Source organism: Nothobranchius furzeri, chromosome 1 (assembly GCF_043380555.1).
Source record: "Nothobranchius furzeri strain GRZ-AD chromosome 1, NfurGRZ-RIMD1, whole genome shotgun sequence".
NCBI lineage: Eukaryota > Metazoa > Chordata > Actinopteri > Cyprinodontiformes > Nothobranchiidae > Nothobranchius > Nothobranchius furzeri.
Window position 1 is genome coordinate 57497202 of NC_091741.1, and position 24524 is coordinate 57521725.

A 24524-nucleotide genomic window follows, 5' to 3' on the forward strand; every position below is an offset into this window, starting at 1 on the left:
TACTGTGATTCATTCTGGAAGCTGTTTCCTGCTCATATTTCTTTACCATTTTAACCTAAAACCTGATGATTTTCTGCTGGTTAATATTAAATATCTGATCAACGTCTTCAGTTACTAGTTTTAGTGTTTTTCTTAAAGTCTGAGCCACAAATCTCTAAGCCTTTTCTAACTACGCTCGCTCTCTGCCTCTGAAACAAGAACTTTTCCCACTAAGTTTTTGTCTGATAACCACTGTCCTAATGGGAGTGACCCCGCGAGGAAAGTTGACCATTGAGCAGGGTTGATGGTTTATCCCTTGGGTCCATGTGGCAGGGGTGAGGGGGGAGCATGGTGGCACAGTGGTTAACACTGTTGCCTCGCAGCATGAAGGTTGCAGGTTCGAAACCCGGCTCGGCTGCGGCCTTTCTGCGTGGAGTTCCATGTTCTCCCCATGCATGCGTGGGTTTCCTCCGGGTACTCCGGTTTTCCCCACATAAGTGCCAAGTGAACCTCAAGGGATAAACCATCAATCCTGCTCAATGGTCAACTTTCCTCGCGGGGTCACCCATAAAGACAGTGGGAGGGTGTGTGTGTGTGTGGGTGTGGGTGTGTGTGGGTGCGGGTGCGTGTGTGGGTGCGGGTGCGCGCGTGTGCGTGCGTGCGTGTGTGTGCGAGAGAGAGATTTAAGTGGGTGTCTAACCCTGTGGAATGTTTGGACAACAGTCCATCAGAAATGCCTCTTCAGATCTGAAAGACCCAACATGAAGTTTCTCTGAATGTATCGTGATGATGAATGAATCTTTACCCTAAAGATGTTTGATGCTTTCTCTTTTAGAACACTTTCCAAAAACCTGGTTAAGACCGCCAAGAGAACCATCAACCGGCAGTATGTGACCAGGAAGAAGTATTCCCCCCCCAGTGTGGAGAACCGGAGCAGTTTCCAGTCGGAGCTGGATGAGGACGAAATCTCAGGTAATGATGAGGAGTGAAATCTGACCTTGGGATCTGTTTATTGTTTTAGCTGCAGCTAAACATCGTAACTTTAGTAGGTCGGTTGGTAGGAAAGACCCAAAAGGGTTCAGATGAAGGCAACTGGACTTGTTTGGTTTCTTGTCAATTCGAACTGACAAAAACCCCAAAAACTAAGTTTGCTCTAACTGCTTCATCCATCCATCTATTGTCTGAACCCACTTTGTCCACGTAGGGTCGCGGGGGGCTGGTGCCTTCTCCAGCGGTCAATGGGCAATCATGTGAGGTACACCCTGGACAGAGAGCCAGTCCATCGCAGGGCAATACAGAGACACACAGAACAAACAATCATGCACACACACAAACACACCTAAGGACAATTTAGACAGACCAATCAACCTAACAGTCATGTTTTTGGACTGTGGGAGGAAGCCGGAGCATCCGGAGAGAACCCACGCATGCACAGGGAGAACATGCAAACTCCATGCAGAAAGATCCCAGGTTGGGAAGCGAACCCAGGACCTACTTGCTGCAAGGCTCTAACCACTGCACCACTGTGCAGCCCCTAACTGCTTCAGTGTGAATTCAATGTACACCAATTAACTGATCATCAGAAATGTGACTACTTCTGTAAAAGCAATGTTTTTGTTTTTTGTGTTGTTGTTTGGGTCATTCTGGTGAGCAGCCACAGAGGAAAGACATCAGCTCAGTCACTTCCTAACCAGTTCAATCTGGTTTTTCTGCAGTGGAAAAGATTTTTCACAAGAGGAAAAAGTTCTTAGGATTTTACAGAATTCCTGGGAGCCTCAGTCCCACTGAGACGAGCACTACATCACAGAATCTAAAGGGTTAGTTAAAGGTTAGATAGGACAGTTGGACAAAGACAGGTCTGGCTTTTGGGGGAGGCTCTCAGAATACATTTAAAGTTATGAAGTTTATAACTTCAGAGCTGGAATAGGCTGGAGCAGCACTCACTGTGACTGCAGCTGGTTTGAGTTTAGTCAGAACCTGTTTAATCCACATTAATATTTGTTATAAAAGTTGTATATTTGTGTGTCTAGTCTCAGAGGAGGTTGATCAGGGCGCCCTCACCCTCTCCTCCACCATCCGCTCCTCAGACAGGCAGACGATGAGCAACGTTGTGGAGCGTGCCTGCTGTCGTGACTACCAGCGTCTCGGTCTGGGCACGCTCAGTAACAGCTTGACTCGTAGTAAGAACGAGCCCTTCAGGATTTCCACAGTGAATCGCATGTACACCGTCTGCAGGAGGTAAGAGGTGGGTCCACTGATGAACACGGACACCTGAGCGAGCATCTTAAACATTCCTGATCTGTTCCAGCTACCCCGGCCTGCTGATAATCCCTCAGAGCATTCCAGACACCGCCATCCAACGAATCTGCCGCTGCTACCGACAAAATCGCTTTCCTGTTGTGTGCTGGAGGCATTCGAGAACCAAGGCGGTCCTGCTGCGCTCAGCAGGCCTTCACGCCAAAGGGGTTGTCAGCTTCTTCAAGTCCCCCAACGCTCCCACTGCAGGTACACACATCTGCGTCGGCTGATTCTTAAAGAGAGCAAAATGTCGGTGTTTTTACTGCTTTAGAGGCATTTTTGTGGCTTTCCTTGAATTGTCCACAGGTCTGTTGTTTTTAAGTGTTTTAAGATTTTATAACCAGCAACAGGAGCTCACAGAAACGAGATTCTGCTTTAAAACGTGTCTAGGGTTGTCACGGTAACCGGTGTAGTGGTAAACTCCGGTAAAAAAGTTGACAATAATAATAACCGTCTTGTTTTTAAAAAACTATATTATCTTGGTGGGTTACCGTAGCTGTGGTGTAGGCGCGGTGACCCTTACCAGCCACCGTATCATCTGCTGAAGTTGCCGGCGGTACATGCGCACTTTGTTGTTTACAACCAAAACTTTCTTGAAGCTAAAGCTGAAATAACGGCCAAAGGAGGAGACGGCAGCACTCAGGACATTTATTATCCCTCAAAGAAGACAAAGTCGGAAGTACGGGCATTTTTTGGATATTTGAAGAATGCCGAGGGACAGTTGATAGAAGACGGCTATCCTGTTTGCAGCACGTGCAGAAAAAGTGTCTGTGAAAGGCAGCAACGCTTCAAATCTCATGACACATCTGCGTGACCATCACCCACAACTCTACAGTCAACGCAAGGCAAGCTAACGTTAGCGTTTTAGCTAAAATGCTTGATCCGAGGATTTGGGTTGAGGGAGAATGCAACGAGTCGCTATATAAAGCAGCCGCAGCGCCGCTACCTGCATATAAACCGTGTCGCGGACACCCCCATGTTGAAATGACGCTATGCATTACGGGGCTCCCAGGGGCAGATAAGAGTTGGTCTCTCTCTGAGAATAATTATGAATTTAACAATGATTACTGCCTGATGACATTTTCCCAAATCTGCAAAGCTCACTGGAAGGACACAAACCGAGGACAATATTTTCCTGATATACGGACTGCTCAAGTAAGGGTAAAAAAGTATCTGATTAGAAGGCTACTTGAGTACTGAGTATCATCTGATCTAATATTTTTAAATGATGACATCAAACAGACATAAAATAAGAAGTTATGGGCAAATATTGGTATTTTAAAGACTAAAGGGAAAAAATGTAAAAAAGTAAACAACATAATTACAAAATAACACATTTTAGGCAAAATTTAGACACAAATTGAGGACAATATTTTCCCTGATATACAGGGTTTATTTAGTTGTCTGAAAATGTAACACGTTAAAAAAATACCACGATAATACCTAAAACCATGATAATTGTGTTCACAATAACCGTCAGGATAAATTTTCACACCATGACAACCCTAGTGTACACAATTCTTTTCTGTCAAACATCACAAAGTAAAGTGTGATGAAACACTTTGGACACATTTGGATTTATAAATGCAACAACTCTTTAAGTTGGGGTTTATTTGTGTGTTTTTATCTTTGTGCAGTTCCATCTCAGGCAGACTCGACCAGTCTGGAACAGGAGAAATACCTGCAAGCCATCATCAGCTCCATGCCCTCCTACAGCGAGAGCAGTGGCAGGAACACCCTGAGCGGCTTCACGTCCACACATATGAACACCTCTGGTCAGTGCTAATGCAAACACACACACACACACACACACACACTAGGAGAACATCACTAACAAAAGAGGCAGACTGATGGTTATCATCTTCTCCGCAGAGTCGTCCGATAAGCTGCGACAGCCCAAAATTGGAGATCTGATGAAGCAGGTTCTGGGCAACAAAGATGATGTTCCTGGAACCTTCAGCAGAGGAGGTGAGGGGAAGCTGTGTGTTGATTTCAGATCACAGAAGTCCTTTTTGTTTTAAGTCTGCGGGGCTTGACATGGTGGTGGGTGATGAACCAGTGAATCCCTTGTAGCTCAGGTTGCTTGTGGTTATGTGTGAGAGTTGGCAAGTGACCTACCCTGGGTTAATCAGCCGTCTCTGTCGTTTGACCTCAGCTCTTGGTCAAAAGGCGAAAGTCTGCTCCCTCTCTCAGTCCAAAGTGTCTGGCAAGGCCAGGACCCCTTCTAGAGGTACAGTAGGCCACGCCCCCAGCCCTTCCTTCACTCCTGTCTAACCAATCAGATCTGTTTAACAGTAGCTTCCCTGTGTTTGGTGCTCTCGGGAATTGCACTCTCTCTGCAGACTAATGGTCTGGTGGTACTGCTTGTGATGATTTTGTGTGCATGCTGCTGCCGCAGCTGAGCCGTCTGACGTCACGTTCAGTGTTTTTCTCTTTGAGTCTTTCCTCTTTTAATTTCAATCATCATGTAGCTGACTGATCAAACTGGATCGTTGTTCTCTGTCCTGTTTCAGCTTGGCTGTCAGTAGCTGTTGATGTGACAATGATCAGTGTGCTCACACACACATTCACATTAAAAGGATCATTCCAGCTAAGCGTAACTAGAATGATCTTTTAATGGCCATTTAACACAGAAAAGCCTTCAGCAGGGTGTTTGCTAATTCGGTATTTACATCCTGGTTCCTTGTGTGTTTTACTTTGTGTGTCTGTGGTTGTTTGTGCACATTGCAGGTAAATGGGGTAGTATACGGGGCAGCGGGCGTCTAAGTGCCTACAACCCAGATGTGGGGACGCGCCTGGCTGGGAAAGAATCCCCTCAGCCCAACGGGGGACCCAGTGATCCATTGTTCCTCCGCCAGCAGAAAGCCTACCTCTACATCATCGGGGACAAAGCCCAGCTCAAGGTGCTCAGAGACTCATTAGAACCATTTACAACCTAAAGAAATGTCTGTTTCCTTGTAAACTTCAACTTCTTTTAAGCTCTGGCAGTAAATGTGCTCCTTGGCCTCAGAAATGTCTGTGTTTACAAGCAGAATTTATTTTCTTGTGTGTTTGTTTTTTCATATTTTGCTAATGCGCTGCACAATGATGACGATGCAGCCACATTAGATCATGTGTGTGTGGGTTCTCATTATTGCCATGGCTACATATTAAGGATCAAAGTGAACATACAAAAAGTGTTTTATTTGCATAAACATGCAGTCTGGATTGGGTCCAGACTCCAGGCTGAAGCTTTGTGCTTCTGCAGTTTGGGGAACATCAGTGTTCTGTAGCGGGATCTAGTCTAGTCCAGATAATCATTTTCCTCTTCTATCTGGCATCTAAAACCACCTGTAGTTACATAGTGATTAAAAAGGTTATAGATTAAATAAATGTAGGAGGGAAACGACCTGAACAGATCACTGTGATGTCACCAGGGAGGAAAGCAGGACTCATTCCAGCAATGGGAGGTGATACCCATCGAGGTGTGTGACGTGCGGCAGGTAAAAAACAGCTTCAAGAAGTTGGTGAAGGCCTGCGTGCCGAGCTCTCCGACCTCCGACCCCAACATGAGCTTCCTGCGCCTCCTGGAGGACTCGGAGTGGATGGCCCTGGTTGGTGTCTTGGTTTTACCACACTTTTATTTTTGTTCTTAGCTGTTCCGTCTGGTGACTGTGTGTCCACATGTGCATCCAGCTACACAGGGTGCTACAGGTGTCTGTACTGGTGGTGGAGCTTCTGGACTCTGGCTCATCTGTCATGGTCAGCCTGGAGGACGGCTGGGACGTCACCACACAGGTTGGACGGGGCAACGAGCTGGAAAATCATCAGCTTTATTTGTTGGGAGTGAGCAGTTAAGATGGACTTGGTGTGACTTCCTGTCTGTAGGTGGTGTCCCTGGTGCAGCTGCTCTCTGATCCCTACTACAGAACCTTCGACGGGTTCCGGTTGCTCGTGGAGAAGGAGTGGTTGTCGTTTGGTCACAGGTTCAGCCACCGTGGCGCACAGACCCTGGGTAGCCAGAGCAGCGGCTTCACCCCCATCTTCCTGCAGTTTTTGGACTGCGTGCATCAGGCGAGTTCAGCTTCTCCCCTGTTGCTACAGTCAGAACCAGACGTGTTATGTGCAGAGCCAGGATCTTTTGGTGTTTTGATGCACATCAGCGGCTTGAAGAGTCCGTTACAGATGTGCATTATGAACATATACCTTACATTTAATGAAACTAATGGTGTGACCATAATTATTTGAAAAGATTGTTTCTATCAATGAATGCCTCCATGACCAAACTGTTACCTGCTGTTTAGTTTTTCAGCTTTTAATCGTGCAAATTCTACTCTGTAAAATGTATTTGACACGTTAGAATTTTAGACATTATCAATAGGAACATTTAGCTTGATTTGATCCAGCAGATAGTTGTGTGTAGGTGGGACCATTTTCTTTAACCTCTTTATGTAAAACGATAGAAGAAACCAAGCAGCAGCAGACTGACAGAACTTTAGGTTACTGTCGTAACCCCGGTTCTCTGAGTAGCATGAGTGAGTGTCTCACTATGGGAACGCTTAGGTGGGACCTCATCAAAAGCTCTTATTCCACACTGCCAGCCCTGATTGGCTGGAACAAATCTGTCAGCGTATAGGAGGCGGGAACCCCACCTGTAAATTAGGCCGGCTCCTCACTGACCGTATTCTAAAATGACCACCTCTTCCTCGCTACGAAATTGCAAGGAGGGCGGTATGGTGAGACACTCACTCATGCTACTCAGAGAACCGGGGTTATGACGGTAACCTAAAGTTCTCTTTCATAGCATTAGTTTCGTGTCTCACTGTGGGAAAATACTGACTCCCGGATTGCAAGGCAGAACATGATCCACAGACTGTACTCCCAAATATCATATCGTGTGCACAGCTTGTAGAACCGAGTGAATGTGTGAGGGAAGGTCCAACTCGCCACAGCACATATTTCCTGAATGGACACTCCCTTAAATAGGGCCAATGAGGAAGAAAGTCCTCTAGTAGAATGGGCACGAAGGCCCTCAGGAGGTAGAGCCCCTTTGGAGTTGTAGGCTAAGGAAATGGCTCCTACAATCCAGTGAGAAAGTCCCTGCTTTGATATGGGCTTCCCCAACCGATTTTTGTCCCAGGACACAAAAAGCTGGTTGCTCTTTCGCATAGTCTCTGTCCTGTCGATGTATATATGTAATGCACGCACCGGACAAAGTGCATGTAGATTCTGCTGCTCCACTGAGGAGAAGGGAGGAGGGCAGAAGGAAACCAAAGAAATAGGGAGAAAAGCCCCCAGCACCTTTTGGCATAAAGATGGGAATAGGGAGTAAGGTCACTTTCGAGTCCCCTTGGGAAAACTTGGTACATGACGGGTGAACAGACAGAGCATGTATTTCACCCACACGTTTAGCCGACGCAAGTGCCAGCAACAGCGCCGTTTTTAGTGTAGCCACCTTCAAATCCACCTGCTCCAGTGGTTCAAAAGGAGAAGACATTAAGGCCTCCAGAACCAGCGGGAGGTCCCAGGGTGGAGCCAGATTCCTAGAGACGGGAACTTGCCTTCGCACGCCTCTCATAAATCGACTCACAAGAGGATGCTGTCCAACTGGCTTCCCTTCAAAACCAATATGGCAGGCTGATATTGCAGCCAACTACACCTTGTTGGTGGAGAAAGCTTTTCCTTTATCCATCAGGTCCTGCAAGAAGGTCAGTATGACTGTCACGCAGCTCTGAAAAGGGATTTCCTGTTTCTCCCCACACCATTTTTTGAAAATAGACCACTTGCTGTCATACAGAGACCTAGTTGAGGGAGCTCTTGCGCCCTGAATGGTCTCAATGACCCTCTGTGGGAGTCCTACAGCCTGTAGGTTGGACCGCTCACGGGCCAAGCCCAGAGGGACAATCTCTCCGGGTGTGGGTGGAAAACCTTCCCTTGTGCCTGAGATAGCAGATCTCTGCATAAGGGTAGGGGCCACAGTTCTCCACAAAGGAGTTGTGTGATCTCCGCCAGCCAGTGTTTCGATGGCTAATGGGGCGCAATCAGAATCATTACCAGGTCCTCCGTTCTCACTCAGGTTAGTGTGGGTGAGATGAAAGCCACAGGGGGAAACGCATAGAGCAGGGTCTGTGGCCATCTGTGGGCGAATGCATCCACTCCCAGAGGTGCGCCCTGCTCATGTAGGGAGAAAAACATGGGACACTGAGTGTTCTCCTGAGAGGCAAACAGGTCTATCGAGGCCTGCCCGAAGCGCATCCAGATCATCCTGACCACCTCTGGGTGAAGTCTCCACTCCGCGTACAGGAGGTTCCCTCTGGAGAGAAGATCTGCCCCAGGTTCCGTATCCCCGGTACATGAGTGGCTTTCAGAGACAAGAAGTGTCTGCTGCTCCACAGAACCAGCTTGTGAGCTAACAAGTGCAGACTTTGGGATCTCAGACCCCCCTGCCGATTTATGTACGCCACAACAGTTGTGTTGTCTGTTCGTACCAGAACATGATGGTTTTCGAGGAGAGGGAGGAAATGTCTCAACATCATGTAGATTGCCGACAGTTCCAAATAATTTATGTGGAACCTGAGCATGTGGGAGGGCCAGGACCCGTTCACCGGTCTCTCCTCAAAGGACCCACCCCCCCCCCACCACCACCACCACCACCACCACCTGACAGAGAGGCGTCTGTCGTAATCACTTTTCTGCTTTGCACTGTGCCCATGGGCACTCTCTGCAACAGGAGATGTCCATTTCTCCAGGGCCGAAGTGCAGCAGTGCAGGCTGCTGTGATCCTGATGTTTCGAGAGCTGTGTCAGTCCAGTTTCTGTCTGGCCATCCACCGCTGAACTCTCTTCATGTGTAAACGGCCTAGGGGAACAGCCACCAGGGCTGAAGCCATTAGGCCCAGCAGTCGTTGGCAGAGTCTGGGTGACACCATGTTCCCCCGTGGAACTGAGCCAAGCGGTTCTTTATTGCATTCACTCTCTCCACTCAGTTTCACCATAGCCTGCGTGGAGTCCAGCAGCAGGCCTATATAGTGTATGGTTTGGATGGGAAGAAGGACGCTCTTTTCTAAATTTATCCGAAACCCAAGGCTCACCATGTGATGAGCCACAAAGGCTGTGTGATCTGCAGCCTCTTTTCGAGACGACTCTGCGATAAGCCAGTTGTCAATGTACATGGCAACTCTGTTTCCCCTCCTTCTCAGCTGTGCCACAGCTGCTTCCGTACATCTTACGAACACTCTCGGGCTCAGGGAGAAGCCGAAAGGGAGGACGAGATACTCGAAAAATCTCCCTAAGAATGCAAATCTGAGATATTTTCTGTGAGGCGGATAAATCGGGATGTGAAAATAAGCGTCTTTCAGGTCAGCTGATGTGAACCAGTCTCACGGGTGGAGAAAGCGCAGTAGGGAAGCGTGCTTCAGCATTCTGAACTTGTATTTTCTGAGATGTCTGTTCAAACTCTGCAGGTCCAGAATAGCTTGCAACCCCCCTCCACCTTTCTTCAGAACCAGAAAGTATCTTGAGTAAAACCCACTCCTGCTTTGCTCTGGAGGGATTTCTCTTATCGCTTCTTTCTCTAACAGTGAGGAAATTTCCTCCTGTAGGAAACGAGTGGCTTCTCTCTTGGCTTGTGATTGACTCATGCCTATAAAGTGAGGGGGAACTGTTGCAAACTGCAGCCTGTATCCTCTGCTTATTGTTTTCAGAACCCAGTCTGACTCCGTGCATTTCTCCCAATCTTTTATTCTCAGTGACAGCGGGCTGACAGGCCCCTCCGTCATGTGTGGAACGAGCTCACTCTCTAGTGGATCTGGGGTGAAACGCGAGTAGATTTGTACTGCACATGTGCGGGGACTGAAACCTGAGGCGGAAGTGTTTGAACACGGGGGGTACTCATTTCCTAAACGAAATGAGTAGTCTCCGCCCGTTGATTCATTGATCTTTTGTTTTTCAACTTTTTTAGCTGCGACCTCGGCAAACTGCCTGGATGCAAACATTTTTAATGTTTGAGAACATAGAACAGTGCTTGTGAGACATGTCACCAGGCCATCTTGGTTGCCTACAGGAATAACACACCGTCTCTTTGGGGCGCATGGAGCAGATTGGAACATCTCTTTTTTCATGCGCAGAATATCCAAGCACGGAAGTGGAAAAAGTTTGCTTGCTGCGTCTTGGTAGCCTGTCAGGCTAGACGCTTCCTTCTCCTCCCCACCTGAGTGGAGGCGGGCCGGGAGTTGATCTGGACGAGTGGCGTCAGGCCTCTTGTTCCACGGAACTTTAGCAGGGACAGGTCTCTGTTGTTTCGCCATTTTTGGAATCTTGAAGGTTGGGGGCAGGCAGGGCACAGCTTGGACAAAAATTTGGCGTTGAGGAGGAGGGGGGGCTACAGGGTGTACCGGTGCCTGTCTGGGGAGGCATAATTTCAGCCTCGTCATCCTGTTTCTTTTCCTCACATTTCTTTTGCATCGCAGAAACGGCAGCACCAAACAGCCCTTGTGGGGCGATGGGGGTGTCCAGAAAATCTTCCTTCTCTTTGGTAGAGAGGGTGGTGAGATTTAGCCACCTAGCTCTCTCCTGCAGGACCATCAGACCCGTCGTTCTGCCCAGCGCTTGGACCGCAACTTTGTGAAGGTGAAGGCAGTGGTTGGTAATGATGCACACCTCCTCCCACAGCGTGGCCTCTGGTGATGCAGTCATCTCCTCCTCAAGTTCAGCCTGATATGCCATCAGAAGGGATGAGGCTATCAATGCCCGAACTGACAACGCGGCAACTTTGTAGGACTTTTCCATCAAGGCAGATTGGAAATGGTCTGCTCTGGACAGAAGGGCGGGCTGGAGGTCTTCGGGTGCAGGTGAGCTGCCCCCGCTGGTTCCACCGGGGGGCATCTGTCGGAGACCGTGATTCTCAATTCCCTCACAGTCAAGCACAGAACTCCCTGCCACCAGGTGCCTGTCTCTGTAGGGTTTTTCCCGCCAGGAGGTGCCAAATTCCTCCAGTAACTCCGCGAAGAACGGGAGGAGTTGTTTCCCGGTGCGCCTTGCCTTTGGTAGTTTCTTCCTATCATAGCGGGAGCGCGCCGATTCTGCTTGGACCTCCAGCCACTGGATGTTGAGCTTCTTCGCAGCGCGTTTGCACACGTCCTGCAGATCTGGATCCAGGGCAGGTGACGCCGATTCTCTGTCGCTGACTGCTCAGGAGCTGAGGTTTTGCGACCTGGCCTGAGGAGGTCAGAATGGGGCTGTCCTCTTCATCTGTCATGAGGAGCTCTGACGCTGCATCGGAATTGTCGCCATCCTCTGCTCCGCGGAAGTCCATTGGGCTGTCCGCAAGGTGGTGGTCCAGGAGTTCGAGTGGGAGCGGGTCCACAAGATCCAGAGTTTCACCCCAGCTCAGTCCAGGTTGAGGTTCGGGGGCAAGCATGGCAGCTTGGTCCTCCGCATGCTGGTCCGTAGCTGTAGAAGCCAGTAACGGGTCACCGCTGGACAGAGTCACTTGAAGAGCCAGACGGCGATGGAGCACCTTGAGGGAGAACCGGCTACAGTGAGCGCATTCTTCCGGAGACTCAAGGGCCGTTGGGGCATGTTTGAGACCGAGACACATCGCACATCCCAGCTCGAAATTTTATTACCACAAGGGCAGGTTCGTGCCTGCGGGTTTTCAGCCGCCTTAGCGGCACCGCTTATGGCGTCCATGACCCTCCTGGTGTTTAGCTTTGCAGCTAACAATACCATTTAGACAGCTAACGCAAGTCTAGGGTGGTTAGGTGGGTTAAGCGTTACGGCTCTGCCATGTGTAGGTTGTATCGCTACACTTCGAGTAATGCTACTCGGTAAAATGCCAACTGTTAAGCGTATTGCTACCCCTCACAGTCTGCAACTCACACCGCTGCTTGAAGGCAGGTTAGTGTGAGACTGTCTCTCGTGTAAAACCGTAAGACCAGCGCCCGGCGGTAGAGTTCGCACTCCTCCCTTGGGCAGTTTAGCTAGCTCCAGTCCGACAGTCAGCACGCGAGAGGATTTTGGGAACTTCTGCTCGTAGCGAGAAGAGGTTTTAGAATACTGTCAGTGAGGAGCCGGCCTAATATATAGGTGGGGTTCCCGCCTGCTATACGCTGACAGATTTGTTCCAGCCAATCAGGGCTGGCAGTGTGGAATAAGACCTTCTGATGAGGTCATGCCAGGGCTGGATTATCATTGCAAGGGCCCCTGGGCACAATGTGCTTAGGGCCCCCCCACCCGGCCTCCCCCAACATTACTGCCACCCAGAAGCACTTTTTAGACATTTCATAACATTGTCAATATTAAAACTCTCTTACTTATGTTGATACAAGGGTTAAATATCTGCATGTTTTTTGTTTGTCTCATGTCTCCTTCCACCTCTTGTCTCCTATATCCTTTCTAATCTTGTTTTTGTCTCCTTCCTCATCTCGACTCCTGTCTCCTTCCTCCTCTTGTCTCCTGTCTCCTTCCTCCTCTTGTCTCCTGTCTCCTTCCTCCTCCTGTCTCCTGACTCCTATTGTCTCCTGTTACCTTCCTCCTCTTGTCTCCTGTCTCCTTCCTCCTCTTGTCTCCTGTCTCCTTCCGCCTCTTGACTCTTGTCTCCTTCTGCCTCTTGACTCCTGTCTCCTTCTTGCTCTTGACTCCTGGCTCCTTCCTCATCTTGTCTCCTGTTTCCTTCCTCCTCTTGTCTCCTCTTTCCTTCCTCCTCTTGTCTCCTGTCTCCTTCCTCGTCTTGTCTCCTGTCTCCTTCCTCATCTTGTCTCCTGTCTCCTGCCTCGTCTTGTCTCCTGTCTCCTTCCTCTTCTTTTTGTTTCCTCTTGTTGGTCTCCTCTCTTGCCTTCAGAAAAACTGTTTTCTGGCTTTTCTGTTAGTAAATTCATTTACAGTGTCATCAAAGTCCAGATTCCTGACAAGCTGAGATTCAGTTGCCATCAGTGACAGTGCACTGAGGCGCTGTTGAGTTTGTGTTGTTCTCAGTTCATTTTTTATTCTTGCCATTTGTGAAAAAGATCATTCTCCTTCACAATTTGTAACTGGTAGCAAGCGCGTTGCAAGCTTTTCAAAAGTGTGGTGGGATGTTGTCTGTGCCTAAAATAATTATGTTATTCATCTTCTTAGTTTAATTTCCATAATAGCGGAGCAGGTGCGAACTTTTGATGCGTCACGCATGTCTCCCTTTTAAACATGTTTAAACTGTTCAGAATACAAATCCAGGCTCTGTCTCATTAGATTGGTGTAACTAAAGTTTGTACTCAATGAAACTTTACATTAAACCATGCTGAAATGAAAAGGATCCGATTAAATTGTTTCCCCCTCATTTACAGTTACAGAGTACAGTGCAGTGCGCATGGCTCTGGGGTTAATCAAGTTTAATTGTTTCTCTTTGCTACAATCTTCACAAGAAGGCAAAACAGTTAAATGGCAGGTTACAGATATTTCCATTTGTTTATTTTGACGGATAAACTCAAGGATGTTTGTTGTTTTGAAAGAATTACCCCGACGCACACTGATGCGCACACAGATGAGCTGAAATTTTAATTGTTACGCACATCGCGGAGGTAACTACGTCAATCAAGAGAAGTTTCCCATCAGAACATCAGCTTACAGCGATGCGGTAAGATTTCCTCCCACTGAAGAGGTCTGGAAACCCTGTCTCTCTGAGGGATGTGTCACATGGAAAAATGTTCTCTGATTATGAAACTTTGGCTGAATAGCGCTTGTTCCCGTCTCCAATATGGAGACGCGTGACACATCCAGTCTGAGGCAGAATAGCCTCTTCAGCTCAGAAAGCACCTGTAGAGACATTTGATTATGCACAAAGTTTATGTGGAGCAGAAGCGGTCGGCCCACGGCAGGTGAAATGTTCCTAGTTTACATGAAGTGAAATTGTTTAATTGTAACATTAATATGTTACTGGACATGCTGGTCTGGTTGGTTAGACCAGTGTTTGAAGTGGAAAACACACACACACACACACCAAATAAAATAATGGTGATGGCGTAGACTAGAAGGTGATGGTTTACGTATTTAAATGATGATCAGGCTGCTGGAAAATGTAATCTCCATTCACATCCAGACAGAATTATCCTCTATTCTGTCTCTTTTTTTCTGCTCTTGTCTGGCCTGACGTAGCTGATTTTACTGCAGCGGAGCAGATAGCCTGTTTCGTCCTCCGGTGACTTCACCTCACCGGTGCGGCTGGCGCGCACCCCACTCAGGGTTTCCCTTACATAGGCATAGCTGTGGCGGGCCGCCACGGCTGAAATCCCACCGTCACGCCTACAAAATCCCAAGTTTTTTTTTTTTTTTTTTTTGGCGCTGTTTCCCGAAGAAGCAGCGGGAACTACTATGTTGCCGCTTGTGATCACAGCCGGCAGGCAGCAAGGAGGAGCAGGCAGGGCAAGGTGAAGTTACAGCAAAAATTACTGAGTTTAAAATTAGAAAGGTAGCAGTGGATATAATGCCTTTTGGTTTACATGTTTCAATAGCATTAAGATAAACGAGTGTTGACGATCTTGACAGGGTTTCCTCCAGTGCTTATTAGGCCAGGTTTTCCTCCCCCCACCAGGCTAAGCATCACTTATTCATGTAAAATGTATTCATTTTTTCAAGTCTGACTTTAACCGCATCTAATACTGTATTACGGTGTGAGCGCAACAGCGACAACTTAAGACCGATGTGTGAGCAGCCTGAGAGGTCGGGTGTTTTCGTCTGAACCCTTAAAACCTCCAGCAGGCTACGCTGCACTATTCACGTGTTAGCGCCTTAGCGACGTGACATGTCAGGGAGAAAGTGTAAAAACACGTTGGACGCTTCTTCTGAAGCGGGAAAATAACACCTCTTCTTAAGCAGAGCACGATGTCGCCTTGGCTCGTTCACGGCCGAGCCGGAATGAGCTCGATAACATTGACCCAGCACAGCCACTGGGTTGTTGGAGCTGCCCCGTGACTGCCTGATGGAAAACCAGCGGGTTTCATCAGACTCGTGGTTTGTTGTTTTTGCTGGGGACCCCCTGTATTTTACCGCTCCCTCCTGCAGTCTTCCCCTATTAAAATATAAAATGATTCTGTAAACTCCGTGTATCAATAGAAAAAATCTCTGCCTCTGCCAGCTGCAGTAAATGTAGTTTCCAAATAATAAATAAGAGGTGCATTCATCTGTGTATCTCCTTTGATCCACATTAGTGATGTTTTCAGCACCAGAACAGTGAAGCAAAGAAACAGATTCCTGAGTTTGTTAGTAGTTTTATTTATTAGGTGCATCTTCTAACCCATTCTATTTTTCTCTGAAATGAGATCAAATCAGTGCTTCTATGGGTTGTCTCCAATCTGCTCTAGAAAATTTTACTTTATTTAGAGACGTGACGTGTCATAATTCTCCTCCACCCCCCCGGCCGGCCCCACCACCACAGCTGGAAAAATTCTTGGGGAATCACTGCCACTGTTTCTGTGGTCTGTAGATGTTTTTTAACTGCAGTTCAAAGGTAACTCATAAGATGAAGATATATGAAGAAATATAGCAGTTTTTCTTTAGGACTGAGAGTAGATGCAGGAAGATAATTAACACAGGACAGAAAAATAGTCAAATAACAAGTTCGTTTTTGTACCTGGTGGTTGCAACAAACAGACACCATTGAAAGTAATCAGAAGTGAAGAACAGAAAATTAAATTATTCTTTTGATCAGCAGAAACTCTGAGAGGCTGCAGGCACATCAGTGAGTTTGCAGCCGCTGCGCAGGAGGAGGGGGGAGAGAGCTGAAGCAGGAACAGTAAAGATGCAAAAACTACCGTTGTTAAAAGAAATGTGTGTTAACTTAGAAAATGTGGGCACAATTTTAATTCTCAGCATTTTTCTCCAACGTTAAGACTGCTGCACAAAAAATAAATAAATAAATAAAAAGACTGCTGCTTGCGTGGGCCCCCAGGCCTCTGCCCAGTTTCCCATATCATAATCCGGCCTCGGGTCACGCCTAGGCGTTCCCATAGTGAGACGTGAAACGAATGCTATGAAAGAGAACATTTCTAACCTGTTTTCTATCCCAACCCCTCAGATCCACCTCCAGTTTCCCATGGAGTTTGAGTTCAGTCAGTACTACCTGAAGTTCCTGGCCTACCACTACGTATCCAACCGCTTCCGCACCTTCCTGCTGGACTCGGACTACGATCGCATCGAGCTGGGTGAGCAGGAGCTGTCTGGGTTAAAGCTATGGTCTAGCATGATGTCATCAAGGAGAGGAGGAAAAGATTTTGTCGTTTGAACGGCTATAGCTCTCCCTCTTCTGACAGGAGCCAAAAGCTACGTCTCATATTACACATGAATAACACAAGTATAACTCTTCTTACTGATTCTTGTGGATGCAGGAGTTCTGTACGAGGAGAAAGCAGACAGGAGAAATCCTCAGGTGTGTAAGTCTGTGTGGGACTACATCGACAGACTTAACAAGAAAACTCCCATCTTTTACAACTACATGTATTCACCAGAAGACGAGGAGGTATGAGCAGCTCAGGACCAAACACTCATGACAACGACTACGGTGAGAATTGAATGAGTTGTGTGTTTCAGGTGCTGAGGCCATACACGTTCGTCTCAAACATGAAGGTGTGGGAATTCTACCTGGAGGAGACCCTGTCCGAAGGGCCGTCGTATGATTGGGAGCTGAAGGGCCGACAGGAGCGGGTGGCAGAGGAAACGGCAGAAAAACCCGACACCAGTGCCCCAAAATCTCAGCGGCACATCGTGTGGCCATGCTACGACAGCCTGAACAGGGTGATGCCCGACGCCATCACTAAGCTGCTGCAGGACATGCAGAACCTGGAGGTTGAACTTGGTCAGACATCGGACAAGTGGAAAGACACGTGGGACAAAATCAAGACTACGCAGAGGACCGAGACCAAACTGGAATCTAAAGTGAGCTAAATGATCTTTTTGTGACCCAAAGACATCAGAAAACATTATTAAATCCATCTTTATTTTATGTCAGGACATTCCCACTGAAAATACAGGAGTGGATACTGGGCTGTGGGAAATGATTTGTTTGTATTTTACAATTTTTATTATTTTTGAGTAAATAAAACCGAGGATTTTACTCATTTTTCTTTCTTGGATTAAAGCTCACTATCCTTCACATAATGTTCCATAAGAAATCGAACTGTCCAGATTTACTGTGGTAGTCTGAATTTCACCGTTCAGCTACGCTCTAGAGGCCTTATCAGTGATTTCCTGTTAATCTTTCTTCAACAGGCATCCTTCTCCAGCTCGCTGCTGATGTCATCTAACCTGAGCCACCAGCGGCGTTCCCATGGTGTCTGTCTGCAGGAGGGCAGCGTCAGATCCTCCATAAATCTGAGTTTGGAGTGCGAGGCCAGCGCCACATCCACACCCGTCACGGGTCGACAAAGTACCAGCACGCTCTACAGCCAGTTCCAGAACACAGAGAGCGAGAACAGGTGTGTGTCCTGATTCTGCTCCTGTAACCAGAGCATGACCGGGAGTTTGTCTGAAGTTACAAGACACAAAGATTCTGTGATGCTTTGCCTGACAAGGACCACCGCCTCTGTTAGTGTGCCCCAGGGTAGCTGTGGCTACGATGCATATCATCACCATCAGTGTGTGAATGGATGAATGATGCACTGTAGTGTAAAGCGCTTTGGAGTCCTCTGACTCTGAAAGGTGCTACACAAGTGTGGGTCATTTTATCATTTACCGGTCTGTGATCTCTTCCTGTGTCCCACCAGGAGCTTTGAAGGCATTCTGTACAAGAAAGGAGCATTGTTGAAACCATGGAAACCACGATGGTTTGTTCTGGATAAGACAAAACATCAGGTAAGAGAATGTTTAAGCCTTCTGTCATGGCCCTGGGTTCTGCTGCAACTCTGCAACTCTGTCTCCAGCTGAGATACTACGACTCCAGACAGGACAAAGAGTGTAAAGGCGTGATTGACCTAGCTGATGTGGAGTCCATCACGGTGGGAACGCCTGCCTTGGGAGCCCCCAAAAATGTCGAGGAGAAAGCCTTCTTTGATGTGAGTTCAGAAACATTCATTAAGCTCAGTTTGTCCTCGCAGTTGTGTGTGTGTGTGTGTGTGTGTGTGTGTGTGTGTGTGTGTGTGTGTGTGTGTGTGTGTGTGTGTGTGTGTGTGTGTGTGTGTGAAAATATATCGTAATAAAGTCAAAATTCTAAAAGTACAGCCCTGTGTTTTTTGGCGTTAGTTTCCTTCAGACACAGCTGTTCACCGTTTTGATCATTTGTGGATGAATTTGAACTCTCTGGCAAAATCCAACTAGCATCTTTGCGTTTCCTCTAAACTTTCAGCTCAAGACCAACAAGCGAGTGTACAACTTCTGTGCCCAGGATGGGCTGAACGCACAGCTGTGGATGGACAGCGTTCAGAGCTGCCTGTCGGATGCCTAAAGACTCCTGAAAGTAAAGTCCGAGGTTGCGCAGAACACCTGGTGAACATGTCTGCTAGTGATCCCAGTAAAACCAGGAGAGGGAAGAACTTTGTTCACTAGTGTTGAACTAACAATCTTATGTTACAGCTTTTTTGTTAGAAAAATTTGAGAAATTTAAAAAAAAATCCGAGAAGGGACGCACCACCCCCCAACAATCTGAGCACTGTGTTTATGCACAAAACCAATGCAGATGTAAAGTGTATCTGAGACATCTTGCAGCTTGGACCAGCATGAGGATCCTCCCAGACCTTCCACCATGACATACCCCGCTCAGCCTTTAAGACACTTTGGAGAGGAATGACGGAGGAACTGCAGTCGGAACTCATGAAACTGCTCAGAAAATGACCTAAAAACGAACTGGTGGACCAAAACTGCCCTGAGGAACCTTCTGTGACAGCCAACACCCTCCTTCTGCTCTCACTGCCACTCACCCTGGACAGAGAACTGTGAGCTAGCTGTTTCTATAATGGTTCATGAAGGATTTGCTTTACTTTCTAGTTGTTTTTTTTCCCACAATCAGACCCAGATCTCACGCTTGTCAGCTGTTCTGCGAAGGTGGCGTCTTACTGTGAACGCCGTGGATCAGCGGTGGAGATCAAACCAGGAAGGCTTGCGGAAGATTTCGTTTACAGAAACAAAAGTTTGCTCTTCTCCGCCATGCTTTCACCCAAACTACTACTAGCATGCAGGTTGACAGGGATGCTGAAGGGAAACGGAGGGGTTTCTATTTGTGTAAAGATTCCAGAACAGTCCACAGGAGGTCAGGAACGTGGGAGATGAGGGATACTAGCGAACAGATGATGGGATGTGTCAGAGACAGTATTTGTTGATAAATGCAGACAGTTGCCGTGCACTAGCAACGGAAACGATCTGTAAAAAAGGAAAACTGTGCTTTTTTATTTTTACCTAAGTAGTATTGTTTCTATTTTTTTACACCTGTGAGGACGTTTGCACACAATTATCCAGACTTTTCCAGTGCGTTAATCCAGGCGACGTTCCACATAAACAAACCATTTTTGTTGCTTCTCCTCATGAATCCCAAAACTAAATTAGCAAACTAGCTTCAGCCTCAGTGGGAGAGGTGGAGGGACCTCCTCACCTCACCACCTCATTAAACAGGGAGGACACAAAAGCCAGAGAGACGTCTTAGATGTGACCCTGATGGAGCAGAAGCTGCTTAGATGCACCGTGGGCACCCGCCCTATCTTCAGCTGTCCAGTTTTGTAACCTGGAAGGTTTACAGTTTGTCACACACACACACACACTCTTAAAAACCACTCGACCTACTTTTGTACTCACAAGCCCTGCTTTGTAAAATACACTTGTGCTGACCTTGAACATAAAAGTGAAACCTGTAGATTATTTTGTGTCTAATAACTCCTTGTATATACTACTCCAGATTTGTATGTAACATTTATGGTAGTAATTTATTTAACTTGTCTCCTCAGTAAAGAAAGTTCCTCAACCATCACTTTCTTTTAAATTAGGAATTCAATGTGCCATTTATTTCTGTATTAATGTGACTAATGCTTTTGTTTTGTTTTTCTGGAGAACTTAACAAGTAAACTTTTGTTTTTTAACAACATTGTCCTTCATATCGGTTATAGTGGAGCCAGTGGTCTAGTGAAAGAGGACGACTTTTATTTTTGTTGTTTTGTTTTGGTTAGATTTGACTCCTGCTCCTCCACAGGGCCGCTGTGTTCTGGAGCCCTGTCCAAAAACATGTCAAACATGATGGTTTTTCAGCTCCGGGTTCTGCTGATGTTCTCCTTTTGGGTTCGTAAATTAGTTTTTAAAAAAATATATGTATAGAAGTCTGTTTTGGGAAAATTGATGGGAGTGCCTCTTGTAAGTCGCAGTATCAGTGTTCATTTTTAAAACAAACCTTTGGTAATGAAAATGAAAGAAAACTACCAAAACTGCTTCATTAATCTTTCTAGTGTCGTTGGAAGTAGCTTATTTTGTGATCTGTTAAAACGGAAAGCTGGATTCAGTCACTGTTTTATTTTGTTCCCGTCATTTTTTTCTCATTTTATTCAAGCGAAATTAAAAATAATGTCCATCTTCCCCTCACATGTTATTAGATGTCCTCACAGTAGCTGCATGAATCTGTTATAAACCAGGCAGCTGCAGATTTACCCTAAAACTCTAGCAGAAACTTAAACTTAAGACTTTAAATGATTTGCTGCTGTGAAGCAGATGGACCAAAGACACTGCTTAGCAGAACCCGCCTGGGGAAACATTGTAATGCATATTCAGTCAGCCACTAATCACTGTGTTAAACAACAAACGGCTAAATTATTCACATTCTAACATCTTACTTTAATGACCTTCTGAGCCAGGTTATGTGGTCAATCATGTCAGTCTAGTTTTTAGAATCCAAATAAATCCTGTGGGTTGAACTCTTGATTCTTGTGGGTGTTTGTGTTCAATAATTTCTGCTCTTTCTCTGCTCGCATCCCAAATCCTCCCAAAGCAAATCAGACTTCTGGATTTCACCTCCATCTGTTCATTCATTAATTTTCCTTCTCCAAATCAGCAGCTTTACAGATGGTCAGTTTTCACATTTACAGATAGACTGTAATAGTAATAATAATAATAATACTCAAATAAATACACGAGCTTACCATGTGAGCCTTTAAGAGCAGCTGCAGTAAATAATGTCCATTTTTGTTTTATTTACATTTTATTTTGTCCGTTTGTTTTCCGTTTAGGTTTTCAGTCTCCAGCAGCCTGTGTGTCTGTTACCTGCTCAAAACACACACCTTAAACCACAATACTCTGCTCTGCCAGCAGATGGCACTAACATGACATACAAGTTGAATTTGATATCCTGTTTTAAGCTCATTTAAGATGAGAATAAGTAAACACATTTTTCAGGTACAATGTCATCTATATCTACATAAATCAACAGTGAGTGTGAACAAAGAAGTTCAGAGATCCAGTGATTTTTAGCATGCAAGCTAGCTGTCTTCTGTAGCAGGGTTGCTGTCAGTCTGCACCCCAAACACGTTCAATTCATGGATGTTGGTTGGCCCAAAGTTTAGCAGTTCTCCCTAGCAACTAAATGTGATTGGCTGCAGCTCAGGCATGTTTTTTCCATCACCCCAGGAGTGAAATTTAGAGTCTGGTGGGGGAAATTCACTATTTAAACAGCTGATGAAATTGATGTGTAAATTATGTGAGTTGTATCTATTTGCAATGACCTGTATGTTGTTAAATGTTTCGGAGAAAGCCCCGAACCTGGAGTGCTCCAGAGCGCTGACGGTGATGGGAGAGTCGGTCTGAAGAGGGAACAAAGCAAAACTTGTTTTTCTGGTCAAGTTACTTCTCAACTATAATTACGTTTGTAGTCCAGATTTTGTGCTAAACTATTTCCAAAAGATGCACCTTAAAATGATGATAGTGTAGCATAATAGTATGGTCTTGTCTGGAAATATCTGCCTCTGAAATGAATTTAGATGTGGCATTGTGGACGTCCTGTCACAGTGTCCCGATTGATCATGCGTCCTGGCTACTTGGCCAAGGGGGATGTCCCTTTGGCTGACTGGTTAGTGCGCGTGACGCTCACCCGGGAGTCTGGGGATCAATTCCTGCCCGGGCCCTCGTTTCTCCACCTTGCCACATTTGGCGTTGTCAGCAGGATCCATGTAGTACTGTCAAGTAGGTCCATGGATGTGAAGTTTGTGGCACCCTGCACGGGAGCACTAAGATGTGCTTGTGGAAAGAGGGGGGAAGATGGGACAGTGTGAGCGTCCCGTCACAATGTCCCGATAGATCTTGCGTCCTGGCTACTTGACCAAGGGGGATGTCCCTTTGGCTGACTGGTTTTCAGTATAGGGTAACCCAATAGCCTCAATTCTAAAAAAATAAAAATAAAAACGTACAGTAAACAACATGTTTCAATGCTTGTGGTAGAATAAATTAAGTTTTAGGATGTTTCTTGTCTTCAAAAAGCACAACAATAAACCTTGATAACTTTGAGAAAAGTAATTTCCATGAGTAGTAATGGATTTCATCAGAAAAGAAAGCAGAAATCCATGAGGAAATTAAGTCCGTTAAATGTCTGCAGTGACAGACGTATAAAGGCTCAAAAGACTTATAAAACAATTTTTTTTTTACCCCATAACTGAAGTAAAATGCGAACACATTTGCCCCCAACATGCATATCAACTTTCTTTGTGCATGTAGCAGGAGGAACCAATGATGCCTTTGCCTGGATGGACTGAGTGGAGGGGCGTTGCTAGACATGGAGCCATACGGGGGCAAAGGTTCAAATAAGTTCAACCCTTCATGAATCATTTTTCATACCTCGTTGCTCAGTCTTACAGATAGACATGTTTGAGCTGCAGATGGACCCTGGGTATCTTTTAATCTCTTTGCAATCTGGGTTAATGTTCATCTTATATATGTTTTTTCTCTAGATCTTAGGGCGCTGCCCTCACGGTGAGTTCAGCACAAACGAAACAGTAGGTCAAATGTATTGTCACGTCATCCAGAAGGACTAACTTGTACTTCCACACTTTTAAGGCTAAATGATCCAGGTGCAACCTACCAGCAGTGTATGATGCAAGTCAATCATGACTTCTCTCTCTCTCTCTCTCTCTCTCTCTCTCTCTCTCTCTCTCTCTCTCTCTCTCTCTCTCTCTCTCTCTCTCTCTCTCTCTCTCTCTCTCTCTCTCTCTCTCTCTCTCTCTCTCTCTCTCTCTCTCTCTCTCTCTCTCTCTCTCTGCTCAGGTGAAATGATAATAGGTAGCATCATTCTCAGGTGTCCAGACCTTTGTGAGAATTCTAGCATCTGCATTCAAGAGTAAACATAAGGGTTTTCTATCCTTTTTTGAGAGCAGACATAACAACTTGACGCAGAGTTGGCAGAAGTGAAGCAGTAAAGGGCTCATTGAAAACCGACCGTAGCAATGGTGAGAGTAGTCCAGAAAATTTCTTAAACAGTCGGAAAGCCATGCAGTCTGGGAGATTTGCTGCTCTGCACGTTGCCGATCACAGAAGTAGTCTCAGTCAATGAAATATTCTTTACCAGATCCTCAGCTAGATCTACTTTCATGGAGGGAATAGTTGTACAGTTAAAAATAGCTTATAAATCATCCTCCATTGAGAAATAGTCATGTATAAATAAATTTGAATTGAATTGAATCTGAGTATATTGATCTGTAAAATTGACCAAAGTAAAAGGCAAAAACCAAGGCGTGGGAAGAGTTCGGTATGGGTTAGAGGAGATTCTGGTCTGCCATCAGGAGGGGAAGGCAATGCAATACCAACACTGTTAATAGTGGGGACGGTGTGCTGCTGACCTCAACTTGGGATGTAGTGGATTGGTGGGTGGAGTACTTCAAAGACCTTCTCAATCTCACCGGCACGTATTCCAGTTAGGAAGCTGAGCCTGAGGCCTTTGGGTAGGTCTCCCCAGTCTCTAGGGCCGAGGTCACTGAGGTGGTCAAAAAGCTCCCTGGTAGCAAGGCCCCAGGGGTGGATGAGATTCAGACAAATCTCCTTAAGGCTCTGGATGTTGTAGGGTTGTGTTGGCTGACGCAACTCTGCAATATCACATGAACATTGGGGGCAGTTTCACTGGATTGGCAGACTGGGGTGGTGGTCCCCCTATTTAAAAAGGGGGGCCGCAGGATGTGTTAGGGTTAGGTTTGTCGGATTGTCGAACCTAGGATTCAGGAGGAACAATGTGGTTTTCATCCTGGCTGTGGAACACTGGACCAGCTCTACATCCTTTGGAGGGTCCTGGGAGGGTGTGTGGGAGTTCGCCCAACAAGTCTACATGTGTTTTGTGGATTTGGAGAAGGTGTTTGA

At 46.4% G+C, this 24524-nt stretch overlaps 1 protein-coding gene across 10 annotated transcripts in view; it reads left to right on the forward strand.

Annotated features, from left to right (window-relative positions):
- The window catches only part of sbf1 (SET binding factor 1), a 94459-nt gene extending 73348 nt beyond the window's left edge, over positions 1-21111 (forward strand). For 9 of the 10 annotated variants that reach the window (XM_015955938.3, XM_070549166.1, XM_070549168.1 and 6 more), the window contains 17 exons: positions 815-951; positions 2010-2217; positions 2288-2484; positions 3915-4052; positions 4150-4245; positions 4433-4507; positions 5008-5180; positions 5694-5870; positions 5953-6054; positions 6145-6330; positions 16303-16429; positions 16613-16743; positions 16815-17159; positions 17493-17698; positions 17987-18074; positions 18143-18274; positions 18565-21111. In XM_015955938.3, the coding sequence (XP_015811424.3) occupies positions 815-951; positions 2010-2217; positions 2288-2484; positions 3915-4052; positions 4150-4245; positions 4433-4507; positions 5008-5180; positions 5694-5870; positions 5953-6054; positions 6145-6330; positions 16303-16429; positions 16613-16743; positions 16815-17159; positions 17493-17698; positions 17987-18074; positions 18143-18274; positions 18565-18663 (2617 nt within the window). In that variant the 3' untranslated portion in view covers positions 18664-21111. The remainder of the gene's footprint in view (positions 1-814; positions 952-2009; positions 2218-2287; positions 2485-3914; positions 4053-4149; positions 4246-4432; positions 4508-5007; positions 5181-5693; positions 5871-5952; positions 6055-6144; positions 6331-16302; positions 16430-16612; positions 16744-16814; positions 17160-17492; positions 17699-17986; positions 18075-18142; positions 18275-18564) is intronic. The other variant, XM_070549173.1, reaches the window with a different exon arrangement.
- The last annotated feature ends 3413 nt before the right edge of the window (positions 21112-24524 follow it).